The 22,070-nt window shown below is 33.0% G+C and overlaps 1 protein-coding gene across 6 annotated transcripts in view; it reads right to left on the bottom strand.

Moving 5' to 3' along the window:
• LOC111635859 (rhotekin-2-like) overlaps positions 1-22,070 on the bottom strand; it is a 37,906-nt gene that overhangs the window by 1,524 nt on the left and 14,312 nt on the right. For all 6 annotated transcript variants that reach the window (XM_023380971.1, XM_023380975.1, XM_023380973.1 and 3 more), the window contains exons 4-10: positions 6,203-6,377; positions 5,980-6,133; positions 5,849-5,874; positions 5,577-5,781; positions 5,379-5,504; positions 5,149-5,308; positions 4,959-5,075 (exon numbers count right to left, since the gene is read on the bottom strand). In XM_023380971.1, coding sequence (XP_023236739.1) covers positions 4,959-5,075; positions 5,149-5,308; positions 5,379-5,504; positions 5,577-5,781; positions 5,849-5,874; positions 5,980-6,133; positions 6,203-6,377 — 963 coding nt within the window. The remainder of the gene's footprint in view (positions 1-4,958; positions 5,076-5,148; positions 5,309-5,378; positions 5,505-5,576; positions 5,782-5,848; positions 5,875-5,979; positions 6,134-6,202; positions 6,378-22,070) is intronic.

Below are 22,070 nucleotides of genomic sequence, written 5' to 3'. Positions count from 1 at the left end.
TCCCGAAACTGTTAGATTTACGGAATTAACACGCGGTATTTGGATGCGGCCGCGGCCGTTTAAGAATCGGGCGCATCTCTTCCCAATCGTTCCCTCTCCCCTTAGCTCTCGACCCAGAAAAGTCCGTCCGGCATATTCGGTAAAGCGTGTAACTTATATGGTGAGCGGCCAAAAGCCATTGTTAATTTAATTAAATTTTTCGCTCGATGATATCGGCGCCCCCTGGTAACGGTTGTGTACACTCGCTCGTTGCCGGCTCATACTATCTGATTCAAAATCATAAGCACACCCAACTGTTTTCAATAACAAAAATATTAACAATAGTAATGTATTTATTACATAGTCAACATCAATTTGCTCTAAATTTTCAGAAAATGTTTAATGTGATAATTACAAAAAAAAATCATTACAGATTTTCAACGTTTGATTGTTTCAAAAGTATAAACACAGGTGCATAAAATTAGTATAATAACTAATTAAACCAATAATTGTCATTGAAGGATAGTATCATTCGTTAATACAAACGTAGCGCCAATTTTAAACGGTTTTTTGTGATTTAAAATAATGTCTGGTGGCAAAACACTAAGAGTTGGAAAGAAGTGAAATTTACCAAATAAAAGAATCGGGACAATATCTTCAGACAGATTTCGGCAGCTGTAAATCGATCTACGCGTGCTGTGAGAAATGTTAACTCGGGGTGAAAATTATGGCAGAATTAAGCCACGTGGAAGGCCTTAACTCCTTAAGCTTAGTTCACACTGAGCGCGATTACCTGCTAGGGTTTGGATGGGAGTAAAACAGACATTGTATTTTTAGAAGATAGAATGAATTCAGAAAAGTAAGAACGGTTATATCAAAATTTAATAACTTTTGGATCACTTACTGGGCGAGAAAACTGGCAATTCCAACAGGATAATGGTGCCATTCACGCATCAAAGTCAACTAAAAATTGGTTTGCCGAAAAAAAATTAAATGTAATTGATTGGCCATCACGGAGTCCCGGTACGAACCCGATAGAGAATGTTTGGGCCATTACGAATTGTCTTTTTATGGCCAAAACAGACAATACACACACTGTAAATGAACCGTAATTAGCTATCGTGGATTGTTGGGAAAATATTAAACAACTTCAAAAACTGTCCGATAGAGTATTTGAATTAATTAAATGTAGGTCAACCTACAAAATATTCAGACATCACAAACCGTTTTTTATGCACCCGTGTTTATTACTGTACTGTATTTTGAAACAATCAAAAATTTAAAATATGTGATCGTTATTTGTCAGATAGCGCTAAAAATTTCAGAAAACGTTTAAATCGATGTTGTAAACAACACACTAATGTAATAAATACATTTCTATTGTTAATGTTTTTGTTATTGGAAACAAGTTAGGTGGGCTTATAATTTTCAAACAAACTGTAGCGCGTGTTATACAGATTATTAGCTACATTGAAAACGAACTTTACATAAATTTTTTTTACCGTTAAGATATTTTATAGCTCATTTTTTGTGTGTGAAAGCTTTATGACAGTTCTACTGGTGGAAACCGATTAAATCCATATCCCGAAGGCGGCAAATGATTTTGATCGTTTAGAAACACATTTGATTGTTGTGTATATGTTATGGACAAAGTGATTAATCGGGCATAATGAATTATGACCAAATAGGACGGGGCAGTGTGATAAATATTGATTAATTTATCAAATTGACCGGTCATTATGTCAATTTAGGTCCTGCTATCACCTAGTCTGGCAAAGTGATGATAAGTAGTTGAGGAGTGATCATCTGACATACGCTAGCCAATCGGCACGCTTTGTGCGTATCGTACAGCGTTTAGTACAGAATTTTAAATTTGATTAAAAAACTTCACTTATTTCATTTAGAAATATTTATTATTTGTAAATTATATCAAAGTACTATTAACTATATTAATTAAACTAATATTAACGAAAAGTATTATTAACAATTTTTGGTATAAATTATATAAAAAATTAAATGTTTTTTAGTTTATTTATTTGAGCAATTAAGATTGTCATGACATTCGGAATTACGTAATTTTTTTTCTTTGGTAGCATTTGTATCTATTAGATTTTCAACCAATTTTTCAGCAGCATTAACTATAGTTGTGACCAGGGCCGGATTAACCCACTTTGGGGCCCTAGACATTTTCTTCTTACGGGCCCCCCTTTCTCACACTAGAAATAGAGCGCACAAAAAATATAAAATAATAAATAAAACAAAACTAAATAATGTGAAAAACTAAAACAAATCTTAAATTTTTATTAATAAAAAATATTTAATACACAACAATAAATTTTAGTTTCTCTTTCTAGAAAAACTAAAATTTATTGTTGTGTTTGAACAGTTTGTTTATAAATTTAAAATATTGAAATTTGTTTTATTAAATGTCTAACAAAAGTTGTTGTAAAATAACAATATTACCTTAAAAAAATAATTGTCAACAAGACTATGTCTTGTTTATAAAATCGTACTGCTTGCTGTGTTACCAGCTTAGAGGTATGAAGGAGTACATGTCAGGAGTTGCAATTTGGCACAGAGTATTAAGTGCCCAAATCATGCGCGCATAAAAAAACCTGACTTGTAGGTACTCGGGACCGAGAACCGAGTGAAAGTAAAATACAAAATGGCGACTCTCTCTACAAACAGGCAAACCGAAGTCAGGTGGTGAGAGTACCACCCACAGTCGTTCAAGGAAATGGACTCTGACCCTAGGACTGAACACGTAGTATTTTCTTTCTTAAATAAAATTTGTAATCTAATTTTGTAAATTTGGGAGTGCTTCAAATATGACATTAAAACAGGGTTTTATGTCGTTACAAGTAGGTTTTTTAACATTGTCTAGTATAGTAAAATCGTGGGACCAGTAAAAATTTGACGTTATAATCAGGTTAAACTGTATATTGTTTGTGCACAAAAAAAAAAAAAAATAATTTCGGACGATACAATAGCCACGATTATTTTTTTCAAAGACGAGAAATTTTCGTTAGGCATCGACAAAAATTCAACCCGGGCCGACACGCAACGGAGAGAAATTTCGAAATTGGATAGGTTAATTTCATCAAAAATGCATCGTGGACGATCTCGTGGTCGTGGCCGGCGAAGTTTGAACGATCGCGCCCAAAAGCAGCGATACCAAAGAAGATTGGAGAATGAGAAAGAGATCCGCTTTGAGCGTCAAAGTGATTCCGCTTAGTAGTGTCTCCGAGACATAGTCGTGTCCCAAATACGGTTTTGCCGTTTTACTTGTTTAATTTAACCTTTTTGGTTAATATTTAAATAATATAATGTTTTACCAGTATTATACAGTTGTCCAACAGAAGAGTAATCTATCTTATTTACAAATTTTTTGAAAATAGACAGTTTGACCGGGCCCTTCTAAAAACCGGGCCCTAGACATTTGTCTCATTTGTCTATGCGATGATCCGGCCCTAGTTGTGACCTTCAAAAATTGATGACATTCTTGCACATTCTCTAAGCGAAATTTCTGCACCCGGTACATCTCCAACAGAAATGAAGTTTTCTTTACAAACAGTAAGTTGGTTTCTGGAATATAATAGATTTAATATGCCATGTTTGGTACCCAGTTTGTAAAGGTTTTTAACTCGTTTAATCGGTTATAGAAGCGATTATTCATATCACTTAATGATTCCTCCATGATCGTTACTTTTGTCAAAGAAGAAAGATTAACTACTGGTCACAAATTTAAAATTCGGTACTAAATGCAGTACGCGTGATCAAGTAAGATGTAAGTTCTGATTGGCTAACGTATGTCGGATGACCGGTCAATTTGATAAATTATTGAAATTTATTACAATGCCCGATTTTGTTGGTCATTATTCATAATGCCCGTATTAATCACTTTGTCCATAACATATAGGCCTATATATTAGTTAAATTACTACTTATCATAATGTTGCTAAATTTTAGTTTATAAAGATGTAAGAAACTATTCGTGAACATTTTCGTATATATAATTAGAGAAAAAACATTTCTACAGTTAATTTAGTTGTTTAAGTAAATTACTTACGTTACAGACACGCAACATCTAAATTTTTAAATATCAAAAGCTAACGATTAACGTAATATAAAAAGTTAGAAGTAGAAAATGTAATAGTAATCACAGATTATAAATAAAAATATCGAGAAGAATTGTGGATAGAATAATTGGAAATATTTTAATCATTGTTCCAAAATAAGGTGAGCTTTTTATCTGTGTACGAAATTATTATCCTAATTAATTTGCTTGAAATACATAAAATAAAATTATATCAAATATGTTATGTAAACTATAATCGCGTTGTTATTTTTGTTACGTGTTTTTATAGACTTTGGGTAACAGTATCGAAAATATCCTAATAATCCTTCCTGCATTCTAGAATTTTTTAAATAAATGAAATAAGATTTAACTTTGCTATCCAGATTATTATAGCTCTTTTCTAACGTTAAAAGGTGTTATTACAGCCTGCAAACATTTAAAGAAACATATCCTGGTTGGGATACTATCAATTAAAATCACCGTACTAATAACGGGCAGTATTACCTGGTAACCAACGAATGTCCACGCGACCGTTACTTAGGGAGCGACCAAATTAACAGTAGAGTTTCACCGCTTACTATACACACGCTTTGGGTTCGACACCGCATCCGGCAGGCTTTGGGTTTCATTTCGTCTTTCGATCCTTTGCTGGAGCTGCCGCTGGGAACTCTGCAACGGCAGGCGCCTATATACGCACCGGCGCTTAAAAGAGGCTATTTTCAGGCCGGAAAGGCGGAAGTATTTCTACGGCCAAAGGGACAACTGACAGACTGCAAGTATAGCGGCGCATCTACTTTAGACCTAAGCGCCATCCCATGGCACCCGACGTTTCCACGGAAGATAACAAATATTTGGCTCGTTCCGTCTACGGTATTTATAAGAAAACAGAGCGGACACCCACCTCTCAGGGGCGTTTCGTCGTACAGCGAACCCTGTCGGGACCTCAGGCAGAAAGGGGTCCTGACAGGAGCCGGCGAAGGAATCTCCATCGGCGCTTCGGCGGCGTGAGCCCACAATTCTACAAGGAGAAAAAAAGGATTAACCTCGGACCTCGCACCCCACTGGGTGGGACCGGAATTTCGGCTACTCACCGTGATCCCTGGCGTGTTGACTCAGGCGGGCCGTCCACTCGGCGCACTGGAAGTCGGTGTCGGCCGATAGCACGTGCTCCACCATCTTGCCTTCGCAACGGTTGACGATCTTGAAGCAGTGGGGACGAACCGAAGACTTCTCGGGCAGACACACGGTTTCCTGTTGGCCAACGTCCCTCTTTAGACGGCGAAGTTAAATCGAAAAAGCGGGCGAAGGGAGAGACACTTACCTTGTCGACCGGGATAGACAGGACGGGCGGAGAATGTCGGGAATCTTCGCACTTAGCCCAGAAGGACAGGCGGAAGTTCCGCAGAGTGCACCACATGCGCCGGCAACCACCCACATTTCCAACTCGCTGAGGGGAGAGAGAGCGGAGTTAAAATTCCGTCGGATAAAACGCCGCCGGAAAGAGGGAAATTTCGTTTACCTGAATCAGACCCAGGTGGCCCGAAGCGCACTCTTCGGTGGCGCAGTCGGGCTGGACGGCCAATCGACAGCAGAAGTGGCCGAAGAGGGGCAACTGATGGTGGGGGTTCTCGGCGTTCTCCAGGATCAGGTCGTGCGTGTGGATGTCGTCGCTGGAATCGGACAGCCTCAGAGTGGCGTGCGCCACCAGATCGAATTTTGGACCTCTGCCGAAAAAAAACCGCCGATTTAAACGCGCCCGGGCATTGTCTAGAAGGGAAAAGATCCACTTACATGTCGATGGAAGTCAATTCTTCTTTCTGGAAAATACAATTTTCGGTTAATTTAATCGAATTGCAATGTTTTCAAGTTTGTCAAAGACGCCGAATATTTAAGCGTTTCGGGCGGGCGCGGGCCCCACTCACCAGACTGGCCGCCAGTTTCCTTCCTATGGTCCTACTTATGGAGTTGGATATCTTTTTCTTGATCTTCCTGGGGGTGCTGGCGATGCTCAGGTCGTCGTGCAGGACGTGGCTGTACACTTCCAGGCGAAACTCGAAATTGGGAGGAACGCGATTGCTGAAAGGAAGTAGGGGAAAACGTCAGGCGGACGGAGAGGGGGCGAGAGTGGGGAGGCGGGAAACGTACAAGACCACGACGTCTTCGAAGGAGATGTCGGTCATGCTGCGGTCCACGTTGTTGATCATGACGGTGTCGTAGATCTCCGTCCCGATTTTCAGCAGACAGAAGACGGCGAACCTCCTGTAGTCCCCCTTGTTCTTGAAGTGGTCGCTGTCTTTCCATATCAGGGGCATTCTGATATCTAAACCGCAAAAAAAAAAATCATCCATGTTAAAATCTTTCGGGTAAAATTCGAAAACCCGTTTGGCTTTTCCCACTTATCTCGCCGTAACCTTCGCACGCTGAGGTTACTTCCCGCCACTCGGGTTTTTTGTTAATTTTCTCCCTCGAAATAAGGTTTTAGACGCTCGTCCTTTATAGTTTGTAGCGTTAAACCCTTACCGAATCCAACGCGTCGAGTGGGACGTACGAACTTTCGCCCACTAAAAGATAAGGAAAGTACGCTTCGTCCGGACTATTTTTATATTTTAAAGACGGGAGGAATTTATAATTCCCGGACGATGGAGGGAAAGGAATGGCATTCGTCTCCCCGTAGATGGTTGTAAAAGAATTACATTTAACAGCCGGTATAAATATTTAATATTTGTCGGCCATTATAGCCCACAACTATGGAAGGCATTTAAAATAAGATAGGTAAACTTAAGCGCGTACATTTACGCCGAGTACTAAGAAATTCGATGGTCCATATATTGGTACATATTTTTCTACGCCGATTCCGTTACTTTATTGGTTCTGCTAAATTTAAATCATGCCGGAGAAATTTATAATTCCAAACGTCCCGTAATGTGGTCTGGCGTAAAACTAATCGCGCCGTCGCCACCGGAAACATTTTTCTACCGTGTTTTCGGTTGTAGGTACGAGATCGTCGTTGGACAGACGAAAATCGAGACCGGATAAGGAAAGCTTAGGGCTCGGAGGCCCCGATTAACTATACGAACTTCCGGTCTGGGCCGGAAATCGCCATTTTGATTGAAAATTTTCCAGAAACAGAGTGAGACGACGGGCATCACTCGTTATTTTTACATTTTTGGCGTAACTAATTTTACATGTTAGTATGACTTTTTACAAAAGGAAGTTAGTACAAAAGGAAATGTAAAAAAATTATATCGATTTCTTTACTTTTGTTTGTGGAGTAACGATTTGACCAAAATTGCAGCCCAATTACTTATTAGCGTTCAGAAAGATTAGAGCTAAGCGAAGAGTAAAAGGGACCAGTAACTTCCCGGTTTATTCTACTATAACATTTTATTATTTTAAAATTGTTTTTATCCGGCGATTAATTTTAGTCATCTTTAATTAACCCGTGCCAGATGGCAAACTTTCAATAAAAACTAGGTAATTATTATATTTATAAATCTCGTCTTCGAGTGGTTACCGGTTAGTATTATATATCAATATGTTAAGGTCGGAACCATTACTGTACGCAGATTTCGTCATCTGTTATCCACCAAGTCTTCGCCAATTTGTAAGACAAATATATATCCAAGACTACGTATTCGTGATATTGAAGAACGTCGCGATGTATTTGTTGGGCGGGATAATAAAAAATGAGAAATTTTGGCTCTACTCTACTCGTTGGAAGGAAGACAATGTATTTCGAGTGGGATTTATACAATAAAGAAATAAAAACGCCGATTTAATTAAAACACTAAACTAAAACGATAATTTCGCGTAAGTCGACAAATATTTGTCATATAAAATATAACTTCAAAATTCCTACGATCGGTTGTCGACGTAATAAAGACATTTTCGGGATCGATGCGCGTTATACACGTACTTCTTCCGCAACTAGTAAAAGTAAATCCAGGCAAAAAAAAAGTCCAGCAACGAGTTGTTTAACTTTCCCCGGCAACATTTAAAACTGCGTGTCAGGCGCCATCTGTTAGGATATTTTATTATTAAAAATTTTTTATACTTTTTAACTGGACATATGACACACGGTCCCCTCGACCTTCAACCACCAAAATTTAATAGAATCGATGCCATAATAAACAAACCTCCCTACAAAATTTCAGAAATTTTCGACAAAAAACGAGAATTATTAAGCTTCAAAGAGGTTGAACAAACTCATACACAATCTCAATCAACTTAAAAACCGACAGTGTTGTTTCTAGGTGTTTTCAAAATATACGATGCACAAATTTTGACCACCAGTCGACAGCAATGACCATTTATGCGGTTGCAAATCACGCCGCTACCAATGTTTCGAATGCAACTCGTTCAGCAATCTATTTCCGTTCCACGTCTGCAACTCTTACCAATCCGTTTTACCAATTGGTGCGGCCAGGCTGCGGTTGCGAAAACGATTAAGGAATGTATTGTGGTAGTTGTTGCGGTTGAACCCGTTGGATGACGAAACGGATTGTGGAATGGAATGCACAAACGAGTTAGAAATACTACGAGACTAACGACGATGTTTGAAATATTGACGAGTCTACCAGTAGACAGAAGCATGTACGGGATACGTAAATAGTCAAGCTAGAAAAAATTGCTCTTAAAATCCAATTACAATTTGATTCTTCTGATGATATGGCGCCGTTACGAGTAAAGAGGGCGTGGCATAACTGCACTAATATAATCATATGGTATAAATACAATACTAGGGCCTAGTGAACGGGTATTCACTCTTAAAATATCTTACAAACATACGGCGATTACTGTAAAAGTATTTACGAGTTTCTTCTGTTCTGTCAAAATTATATTAATACTACATTTTGGGAGCCTGTAGCAAAAGAATTATCCGTTTTTTCGTGTGTTTGCCCATTAGCACTTTTGACCGGAAAAAGGCTTGTCCTATCCGGAAAAGCTTTTCCCGAGAATTCCCGACTGTATGAAATAAAGGACGATACCAAAGAAACGAAATAACTTTGCGTAATTAAAACAATAACTATTACAAAAAAAAGTGTGCCATCAACGGATAGGAAAGCAAAGTTTAGGTCAGTACTTGTTAGTGACGCCCCGATACCAAGAAGCATCTATACCGGCCAGTATCGGCATTGGGTATGGGAACTGGAAATCTTGCTGGTCTGCGACTTGATTTTGAAACGTTTTGTATATCAAAACTCTCAACATTTCAACATAAATAACAACTAACGAGGATAAAGCGTATTAAAAAATTACTAAAGCTGATTTCTAATATAAACTTAATGTTACCAATACTGTATCGGTCGATTTGGGATTTTAATATATTTTCGAGTTTCTCAAATACAGTACTCGTAATTGCCAGTTATTTATAAATAGTAATCTGAACTATAAGTACGCTATACATTTTGAAAATGAAATTTATTACATCAAATTTCATTTTCAGACGCGTGTGTGTGTGTGTGTGTGTGTGTGTGTGTGTAATTTTCATTTTCGTTCACTGAAAATTGCGTAAGATTCGGTTTCAGCTGGAAAATCCAATTTCGGTCGGATCTTACCTGTCTGCAAAATGTAAACGATATACAGGTAATAATGACAAGTATCGATATCAAAATGTCCCTACTTGTAGGGCATGCTCGTGCATTCTTTTCAAGATAGGAGGCACTGCTGTTTGCAAAATGGTGATCATCAGCGCAGAAAGCATATGCAGTGTTGTTGCTAGCAAAGATACATTCAATTACAATGGTACTATGCCATTTCCACAAACGTTTCGGTAAAGATCCGCAAAAAATCGGATCATCTTTCGTTGGTACCAAGAGCAAAAACAATACCTTGAAAAGATATTGTTTTTGCTCTTGACGTACAAGAGAAGGATCGGATTGCATTTGTTAGATTGCTTATACGATCAACTTTAACTTTATTCATTATGGGTAGCCTGAACTGCATTGGATAGAAGAATAAAACAATCCTGATCCAAATATCAAGATACAAAATCAGATTTAAACCTAGACTTCTTGTAGAAACAGGATTCTATAATGTCAACAATAAACAAGTATACTATAAATAAGAATTAACTAAAAATTTGATTATTATCACTAAATCATATTGTGGCACCGACTATTAGGTAATACAGTCAGGTTTGAACCAATAAAAAAAAAAAAAATACATTATAAATTGCAAAATTATGTGTGTAATTCTTGCTTTCCTGTTTAATGCAAAATGTGTAGCTTTAATCTTACAGGATTTTCAGCTTTTCAGTTTTTACATTCTATTGTTAATATTGCCAAACGATCAGCTGGATTATCCATTGGGGTTCTTTCAAACTAGCAAATAATTACATATAAATCAATTTGGTTAGAGGTAGACAGTTGCTAACTAGTCATGGTAAATTTAATAATTAGAAAGAAGTCTTAACTCAGAATAGAGATTGNCGAAGCGTAGTGACAGTGGGCCAATAGAGAGCAGGGTCCTTGCCATAATGAGGTTTGCGCACCAATTTTCGTACGTGCGTTAATCAAGCCAAATAGTTTGGCCAAATATTCGGTATTCGGCCTCATAATTATTAGTTTTTAAACATAATTATTGGTGTTGCAACAAACAGTATATTTGGCCTGAGGCCAAATATACTGTTCATTGCAACACCAATAATTGTTTAAAAATATTCTGAATTTTTATATAAATCATATTAACTGATTTTAATAGTTAACACCAATTTAAATTAGGACAAATGTAATGTACCTCTACACCACATTAAATAAAATAAAATTTGAGTCCATAACTACAATACTATAAATAAAAAGGGACTTATGATTTGTAACTAAATTCCACAGAATAATAAACAGCTTTGAAATACAAAATATGAATGATTTGCAATTAAAATTAGCCATGTCATTTAACATCTCTATTCATTTACATAACACAGCAATTTACAGACAAAGTTTTGTACTGTTTATCTTTTTTCATACAACTACAATTTTAATAATTTTCTATTTAATTCTGAAGTAATTCAACAAAGATTTAATAGGTTATTTTGATTTTTACAATTTCTATTAAGAATAATGCAATAATGATTGTAAGTAATAATAAAAAATACTATTTGATATACTGTATCTTTCTTACATTCAAATACATAGCTCCATTCAGATCACAGAAAAAGGCCAAGTTGGGTTAAAGTTTTATAATGGAAATACAATGTGAAAATAGAAAATTCTACAAGCTATTTTCCTATTAAAATTTCCTTTCCTTTAATTTTCCATTCAAATTTTTTGATCAATTTCAATTTATCCTACACAAAATGATTTTCTTAACTTATTTGCTTATTTATACACTAGAGGGCTTTGGTTATAGGTAGGCAGTTTCACTAACTCAGTGATTCTCAACTCCTGTGCCACGGCACTTTAATATACTGTGAGATTTTTGAAGTGCGCCATCACCGCAAATGTCCCATACATAAGCAATGTGAGACAAGTAGTTTAATTGATTCTACCTTCCTAAGGTGCATTTGGAAATTGTAACCGGTGTTACCAGAAACTGCTGGTACTTACTAAGACGTTTAGAAAATGTGATGTAAATAACCAACTGTGTTTAAAAATCACTGTTATGATGTCACCGATTGTCCTACGGTACTTACTGAAGTAACCGTGTGTGCCACCAAATTTTTAAATTATTAAAATTGTACCGTGATGAAAAAAAGGTTGAGAATCACTGCACTAACTATTCACAGTAAATTTAATAATTAGAAATGTCTTAACTCAGAAGAGAGATTGGCAACCTGCAGACCACTTAATAGTAATTGGTGGAACATTTCCTAAAATCCTATTTTTATTACACATACCACTTGTTCAAAAATTACAAAGTTTACTGATTTCTGCTGAAGTTTCTATATATATATATTATCTTTGTAACATTGTGAATGTCAAAAAGTTTATTTTCTAATGTTTTGAAATACAGATTTTCTTCTTTTCTTAATTAAGTGAATGGGTATAAATTCATTTGATAATTATTTTCAGTAAAGTGAAGGTTTTTAATTTGAGAAACTCCATTAAGGAAACAAAAAACAGATAATACTTGACAGTGTGAAAATCCTTAGATTACCTCAGACATTTTGTCTTTCTTAGATATTTTCTACCAAATTTTTATTTAAAGATTTAAAAAAAGCCTTTTAAATTTAACTTATGGTTTCATTTTGATTTTTTACAATAGTACTAAAAATTGTTTAAATATTGAACTTTAACACACAGAAAATATAAACTTAAATGCTTATTTAATGCAGAGAAAGTATTAATATTTTCAAATGGGTGGAGTCTATATTAACATATTCATTATGTGACATCACATACGCATGCGTGACATCTTGTCACGCATGCATCCTTGCTAAAAATTCCAATATATACATATACTTTGATTAAACCGTGTTTTGACAAGTTTCATTTTAAACTGTTCTGCTCAATACACTCTCAAACTACAATCTAGGAATCATTTTAAGTGTGCTTCCATAGAAACAAATTTTAACGACAGTAATTTAATAAATACAATTTCAAGTAATCTTTTTATTTATGAATATATTTAANTAAACATTTACATAACAAGAGTTCTATTTCTCTTTCAAAACACATTTATAATGTATTTATGAGAAAAACTAAAAACATAAATGCAGAGAAATGATTGTTTATAATTCATCTACAAAGACACTTAATAAATTTTCAAATTGCAGAGCTATAATGAGACAACAGTGTGAATCATTATTGTCCACCTGTGTCTACCCTTGCTTCCTTAAACTCAAGAATGGAGTTAGCTACACAAAAATTGAGACCACATACTAAACACTTATTTTTAAATTAAAACATGCTTAAGAATTGCAGCCTGGCTTGTTAAATTATAGATCTTCCTTTAAAAATTATATATATCAATATGTTAATATTGAAATATAACCATTTGAAAGGTTGAAATATTGTGTAAGAGTATCAAAACAGTATTTGCGCTTCATTTTGCTTGTTTGATAGAAAGCCCACCGAGGAGGGAAATATTGTAATTTCTGAAATGCATCTGGGTAAAATAAAGTTGTTGACTGGCTAGTACCCTTGGAGTCCGTGGATGTGATAATTCCTAGAGAATAACGGTGTTTGAACCAGTTACATATTGATATTTGAAAAATGGAACAGGAGCATAAAGATAAATTATTTCAATATTAAATTGTTTTAATTTTAATAAAATCCATTATCAAATGCAGAAAGCATTTAACAAGAAGCTTTCAAAAATCCTTACACAATTAAATTCTGAATGCCAATTTCTAAATGTAAAAATTTCAGCAATATTTATTTAGTTAAACCATTTCTCAATGTCCCAGAAATATGGCAAAATTCAAGCTATTTCAAAATTACACACTACCCCAAGAGAAATTATAAAACTTTACTTACTTTATTAGTTTAAGTATCAACTTTAATATTTTTATTTGTTTAAATTTCATTAGCTAATGATTTTTTTTAAAGTAATTCTAAATTCATGATTGGAAGAATATTTACATAAAATGAAATGTTACTTAAAATGCAAAGTTGTTATGCATTTTTAAAATATTTTAACAAAGAAATTGTATCAAAAAGTAATATTTCTGATTAAATATTCAATTAAAAAAAAAATACAAAAAAATTGTAAAAACTACAGATTTGAACTTCAAAGCACAGTCTCTATTTTAAACAATGTTTTTGAATCATCTTCAATTACTTTGAACCTACTTTCATGCAATCTGCATTATCAGTTATAAATGAAATATATTGCAACTTTATTTTGCTATTTGCAGAGTGATGAGAGTACTGAAAATTTAAATAGCCACACACTTCCAAAATATTGTCAGCCAAGTTTTTCATGTAAAAAGAATCTCCTATTGACATGTTTGAATCTGATCTGGACTTTTCTTAGATAGCTTTGATCAAACTTTGTTCCCTATTTTTCATTATACTGGTTAGCTCTTTTGTACAGAAGTAAATCATCCAATAGTAATTCCATTTAAATTAATAAACTCACATCACCTATGATCTTGGTAAGATAAAATCCTATTTTTCATTCTATCATACAAATATATATCAAGAATTTTACTAAAGAAGAAATAGTAGATTGTCATCAGCTATGATAATGTCACTACACTAAACTCCAATAGTATATTTTTAATAGACAAAACGATTTTATCTGTATATGCTTAGAACTTAGTGACTAAAGCAAAATTATCTGATCTAGATACAAAATAAGATAATTTTAGATTTAACAGCCAATTTATGTCATTTAAACTAATCCCACAAATGATATCTTTGTCAAATCTAATTTTCAAGAAACAAAAATTGAGATCATCTACTCAAGTCACCATTTTAAATTACAGAAAGCTAATTACAATAATTTGAATTAAAAATATACACAAATTAATAAAAACAAAACAAAAAAAAACCAAATGCAGACAATGAAAATTTTCATTTGTGATTTAGTCAAAACAACTGCACTAAACAAAACAATTATCTACTAGCATGAGCCAACGAAGAAAACAAAATATTTTTTGGCTATGCTCCATAGTTTTTGGATAAATTTAAAACCATAACAAAAACATGAGAAAGACTAGCAACAGTTTAGAATTGTTTCTGCAAAAGGCTCAACTATTTAATAGCCTAATTTTGCAACCCTTTTAGAAACTTTATTCTTGTNTACTTGTTAGTGACGCCCCGATACCAAGAAGCATCTATACCGGCCAGTATCGGCATTGGGTATGGGAACTGGAAATCTTGCTGGTCTGCGACTTGATTTTGAAACGTTTTGTATATCAAAACTCTCAACATTTCAACATAAATAACAACTAACGAGGATAAAGCGTATTAAAAAATTACTAAAGCTGATTTCTAATATAAACTTAATGTTACCAATACTGTATCGGTCGATTTGGGATTTTAATATATTTTCGAGTTTCTCAAATACAGTACTCGTAATTGCCAGTTATTTATAAATAGTAATCTGAACTATAAGTACGCTATACATTTTGAAAATGAAATTTATTACATCAAATTTCATTTTCAGACGCGTGTGTGTGTGTGTGTGTGTGTGTGTGTGTGTAATTTTCATTTTCGTTCACTGAAAATTGCGTAAGATTCGGTTTCAGCTGGAAAATCCAATTTCGGTCGGATCTTACCTGTCTGCAAAATGTAAACGATATACAGGTAATAATGACAAGTATCGATATCAAAATGTCCCTACTTGTAGGGCATGCTCGTGCATTCTTTTCAAGATAGGAGGCACTGCTGTTTGCAAAATGGTGATCATCAGCGCAGAAAGCATATGCAGTGTTGTTGCTAGCAAAGATACATTCAATTACAATGGTACTATGCCATTTCCACAAACGTTTCGGTAAAGATCCGCAAAAAATCGGATCATCTTTCGTTGGTACCGTTGGTTCGAACAAACTGGCCGATTAAAAGGAAAAATTTGTTGACAATCAACAAATTGCCAAGAGCAAAAACAATAGCTTGAAAAGATATTGTTTTTGCTCTTGACGTACAAGAGAAGGATCGGATTGCATTTGTTAGATTGCTTATACGATCAACTTTAACTTTATTCATTATGGGTAGCCTGAACTGCATTGGATAGAAGAATAAAACAATCCTGATCCAAATATCAAGATACAAAATCAGATTTAAACCTAGACTTCTTGTAGAAACAGGATTCTATAATGTCAACAATAAACAAGTATACTATAAATAAGAATTAACTAAAAATTTGATTATTATCACTAAATCATATTGTGGCACCGACTATTAGGTAATACAGTCAGGTTTGAACCAATAAAAAAAAAAAAAATACATTATAAATTGCAAAATTATGTGTGTAATTCTTGCTTTCCTGTTTAATGCAAAATGTGTAGCTTTAATCTTACAGGATTTTCAGCTTTTCAGTTTTTACATTCTATTGTTAATATTGCCAAACGATCAGCTGGATTATCCATTGGGGTTCTTTCAAACTAGCAAATAATTACATATAAATCAATTTGGTTAGAGGTAGACAGTTGCTAACTAGTCATGGTAAATTTAATAATTAGAAAGAAGTCTTAACTCAGAATAGAGATTGGCAACCTGCAGACCACATAGCCAGTTAATAGCAATCGTTGGAACATTTCCTAAAATCCTAAAAGACTTGATTTTTTATTATTTTGGGATAATAGAAATGGCATTTGAGGCCCAGTGATAATTGGTGCACCTCCCAATGTGTTCCATCAATACCAAAAGGTTGTTGATCCCTGATTTAGAACAGAAATTAAAATTAGTTTATTTCTAATTATTAAATTTACTACGAGACGGTGGCATAACAGTCTCCCTCAACCAAAATGATTTGTATTTAATTATTTACTAGCCTTAAAATAGCCCAATGGATAATCTGGAAGATGATCAATGGTGACATAAATAACAACCTGATTTCATTTGTATTTTTAATATCTCTGTTTAGTAATAACAGATTAAAATTAATTTTACAGTAAAAATTCCTAAAATATCTGTGTTTTCAAGATATATTCTGAATTTGTTATTGTTTAAGCTGAAGACCTTTTAATGTAATTTGATATATTAACATTAAAGAGATTAAGATAACATCGTGATTATCCAATGTATCTGTAATTTAATTGAGACTTATCTGGCAAATATCATGCACTACTCTTAAATTCTAACAATAAATTACATTAAAAATGTGTTTATATGGGATACTCTATCATTACTTACAAAGTTGGTCTTACTTGTTAGGTTTGTTCATTAAAGATGGACTCCAGTGTTTTATTGTATTGGCCAGTCAATACTGATGAAGAAGGATAATAATACGTATATAGTGCAAATAGACAAGAGTCTAAATATAGTATAGCAATAGGATTTGAACAAAATAATATCGTGAGTGTCAAACACTTTATATTACATTAGAAAATATATGAACTGCCTGAAAGAGAGACTCTGCTTTATATTGCTCAATATATTTTCATTGGCAAGAGATCTTATTGGACCATAAAATCATAGAAACTAGATATTAAATTCCAATGAAATGTATAGATTATATACATAATTATCCATATAACATTGTTTATGCATGCTGTCAAATTCAACAATAAAAAAATTGAAAATTTTATATTAGGCTGACTGTACAGTAGTGACATGATTAAGGATATTTTAATATAAACTCATTGATATATACAGATAATAAAAGTTATTTTTATGTAGGAAGTACTTTTAGGCTGAAAATGATAAAAGAATACCTGCTGGATAATAACAAAGGTACAGTACATTCCTTATTTATTAATTAACTGCATAAAATGTAGCATTATTGGAGTAGATTTTTCATATGTAGAAAAAACAAGAAGAAAAGCAAACTAATAAAAACTAAATATGCAATAAAATACCAATATCCAATAAAAACATGAAGACAACACATAATCAAGAGTAAAAGAAAGAACTAAAACCACAAATTGAATCAACAATTCTGTTACATTTTGCAATTTTACAATATTTGGCAAAAGTTAAAATCTAAATATAAAAATGATTTTATATCTGTTAATCATCAAAGTTTATCATCTGAAAGTTTAGTTCTGGACAGAATATATTTGTGTATAATTGTTGCTTAAGTAAATGCATTTTATTTTTTTTGTGAAATGTTTCTGTTGACTTTCATATTAAAACTATGAACAAACGTTATATAATTATTAGTGATGTAACAAATATTTGGTTACTATTCGGTATTCGGCCTATTTTTCGCTGTTCGGCTGAATACCGAATATTTAATCACTATTCGGCAGAATACCGAATACCTAAAAACAGGAGTAAGAAATAACAAAAACACAGTAAAGTAATCATTTTGGTATTAGACTTAATGTTGTTGGGTTAGTGTTGTTTGTTTATATTTATTTATAACTTATGCACAAAATAAAAAAATAATAATAATATTAGTCACCTGTATTCACAATTTATAATTACAAAGATCAGCACATGTACACACCTATTTGTTCCAGAATCATCGCACACACGTGAGGGTCTGACCCTGCCTATCCTTTCTAAGCGCTCGTCTTGCTCTTTCCTTTCTCTTTCCTCCATCTCTCTAGTCCACGTATGCCTATGCATACATCATAATATGCGCTCACGATACTTTCAATTCGTCACTTTTCCGTCGTAGTTTTTCCAATTTATAATTACATGACTCATAGCCTGGTGATAACGGAGAAAAGAGACAGATAGAACGTCCGTATATGTCACAGTTATGATTTCACAGATTTGAGACAGCTTGGTAGCCCGAGGCTTTCGTCCGTGCACACTAAGTGACTTTCATTATAAGCATTTAGCTTTCCAAAGTCTATGACAACAATTGTTTGGCATTGATGGCCACAAATTTCATGCCAATAAGCTGCTTTGACTTGTTCAATTATGTTATCAACTTAATTTCATATTTATTTTCACATTTTCACTTTGTGGTCCTTCTCTCTTCTTTTTCCGTTATTTACACATGCAAGTCATTTCATTTGATATCATCATTTATTGCATACTGCCATGATGCTCTTGTCTGTTCGCTACAACTGTCAAGAATTAACGCGATTGGCAAAGCGTAGTGACAGTGGGCCAATAGAGAGCAGGGTCCTTGCCATAATGAGGTTTGCGCACCAATTTTCGTACGTGCGTTAATCAAGCCAAATAGTTTGGCCAAATATTCGGTATTCGGCCTCATAATTATTAGTTTTTAAACATAATTATTGGTGTTGCAACAAACAGTATATTTGGCCTGAGGCCAAATATACTGTTCATTGCAACACCAATAATTGTTTAAAAATATTCTGAATTTTTATATAAATCATATTAACTGATTTTAATAGTTAACACCAATTTAAATTAGGACAAATGTAATGTACCTCTACACCACATTAAATAAAATAAAATTTGAGTCCATAACTACAATACTATAAATAAAAAGGGACTTATGATTTGTAACTAAATTCCACAGAATAATAAACAGCTTTGAAATACAAAATATGAATGATTTGCAATTAAAATTAGCCATGTCATTTAACATCTCTATTCATTTACATAACACAGCAATTTACAGACAAAGTTTTGTACTGTTTATCTTTTTTCATACAACTACAATTTTAATAATTTTCTATTTAATTCTGAAGTAATTCAACAAAGATTTAATAGGTTATTTTGATTTTTACAATTTCTATTAAGAATAATGCAATAATGATTGTAAGTAATAATAAAAAATACTATTTGATATACTGTATCTTTCTTACATTCAAATACATAGCTCCATTCAGATCACAGAAAAAGGCCAAGTTGGGTTAAAGTTTTATAATGGAAATACAATGTGAAAATAGAAAATTCTACAAGCTATTTTCCTATTAAAATTTCCTTTCCTTTAATTTTCCATTCAAATTTTTTGATCAATTTCAATTTATCCTACACAAAATGATTTTCTTAACTTATTTGCTTATTTATACACTAGAGGGCTTTGGTTATAGGTAGGCAGTTTCACTAACTCAGTGATTCTCAACTCCTGTGCCACGGCACTTTAATATACTGTGAGATTTTTGAAGTGCGCCATCACCGCAAATGTCCCATACATAAGCAATGTGAGACAAGTAGTTTAATTGATTCTACCTTCCTAAGGTGCATTTGGAAATTGTAACCGGTGTTACCAGAAACTGCTGGTACTTACTAAGACGTTTAGAAAATGTGATGTAAATAACCAACTGTGTTTAAAAATCACTGTTATGATGTCACCGATTGTCCTACGGTACTTACTGAAGTAACCGTGTGTGCCACCAAATTTTTAAATTATTAAAATTGTACCGTGATGAAAAAAAGGTTGAGAATCACTGCACTAACTATTCACAGTAAATTTAATAATTAGAAATGTCTTAACTCAGAAGAGAGATTGGCAACCTGCAGACCACTTAATAGTAATTGGTGGAACATTTCCTAAAATCCTATTTTTATTACACATCCCACTTGTTCAAAAATTACAAAGTTTACTGATTTCTGCTGAAGTTTCTATATATATATTATCTTTGTAACATTGTGAATGTCAAAAAGTTTATTTTCTAATGTTTTGAAATACAGATTTTCTTCTTTTCTTAATTAAGTGAATGGGTATAAATTCATTTGATAATTATTTTCAGTAAAGTGAAGGTTTTTAATTTGAGAAACTCCATTAAGGAAACAAAAAACAGATAATACTTGATAGTATGAAGATCCTTAGATTCCCTCAGACATTTTCTACCAAANTAATTATTTTTTTTTTGGTGACAATTTCAAGCTAAGTATTTCATACATGTAGAGTAGACTGATTTAAACATTTACATACAAGAGTTCTATTTCTCTTTCAAAACACATTTATAATGTATTTATGAGAAAAACTAAAAACATAAATGCAGAGAAATGATTGTTTATAATTCATCTACAAAGACACTTAATAAATTTTCAAATTGCAGAGCTATAATGAGACAACAGTGTGAATCATTATTGTCCACCTGTGTCTACCCTTGCTTCCTTAAACTCAAGAATGGAGTTAGCTACACAAAAATTGAGACCACATACTAAACACTTATTTTTAAATTAAAACATGCTTAAGAATTGCAGCCTGGCTTGTTAAATTATAGATCTTCCTTTAAAAATTATATATATCAATATGTTAATATTGAAATATAACCATTTGAAAGGTTGAAATATTGTGTAAGAGTATCAAAACAGTATTTGCGCTTCATTTTGCTTGTTTGATAGAAAGCCCACCGAGGAGGGAAATATTGTAATTTCTGAAATGCATCTGGGTAAAATAAAGTTGTTGACTGGCTAGTACCCTTGGAGTCCGTGGATGTGATAATTCCTAGAGAATAACGGTGTTTGAACCAGTTACATATCGATATTTGAAAAATGGAACAGGAGCATAAAGATAAATTATTTCAATATTAAATTGTTTTAATTTTAATAAAATCCATTATCAAATGCAGAAAGCATTTAACAAGAAGCTTTCAAAAATCCTTACACAATTAAATTCTGAATGCCAATTTCTAAATGTAAAAATTTCAGCAATATTTATTTAGTTAAACCATTTCTCAATGTCCCAGAAATATGGCAAAATTCAAGCTATTTCAAAATTACACACTACCCCAAGAGAAATTATAAAACTTTACTTACTTTATTAGTTTAAGTATCAACTTTAATATTTTTATTTGTTTAAATTTCATTAGCTAATGATTTTTTTTAAAGTAATTCTAAATTCATGATTGGAAGAATATTTACATAAAATGAAATGTTACTTAAAATGCAAAGTTGTTATGCATTTTTAAAATATTTTAACAAAGAAATTGTATCAAAAAGTAATATTTCTGATTAAATATTCAATTAAAAAAAAATACAAAAAAATTGTAAAAACTACAGATTTGAACTTCAAAGCACAGTCTCTATTTTAAACAATGTTTTTGAATCATCTTCAATTACTTTGAACCTACTTTCATGCAATCTGCATTATCAGTTATAAATGAAATATATTGCAACTTTATTTTGCTATTTGCAGAGTGATGAGAGTACTGAAAATTTAAATAGCCACACACTTCCAAAATATTGTCAGCCAAGTTTTTCATGTAAAAAGAATCTCCTATTGACATGTTTGAATCTGATCTGGACTTTTCTTAGATAGCTTTGATCAAACTTTGTTCCCTATTTTTCATTATACTGGTTAGCTCTTTTGTACAGAAGTAAATCATCCAATAGTAATTCCATTTAAATTAATAAACTCACATCACCTATGATCTTGGTAAGATAAAATCCTATTTTTCATTCTATCATACAAATATATATCAAGAATTTTACTAAAGAAGAAATAGTAGATTGTCATCAGCTATGATAATGTCACTACACTAAACTCCAATAGTATATTTTTAATAGACAAAACAATTTTATCTGTATATGCTTAGAACTTAGTGACTAAAGCAAAATTATCTGATCTAGATACAAAATAAGATAAT

The sequence above is a fragment of the Centruroides sculpturatus genome, unplaced genomic scaffold (genome assembly GCF_000671375.1).
Source record: "Centruroides sculpturatus isolate CEXI.00-Female unplaced genomic scaffold, Cexi_2.0 scaffold816, whole genome shotgun sequence".
Lineage (NCBI taxonomy): Eukaryota > Metazoa > Arthropoda > Arachnida > Scorpiones > Buthidae > Centruroides > Centruroides sculpturatus.
Note: the sequence above shows the minus strand (reverse complement) of the source record. Positions and strands in the feature narration are given on the sequence as shown.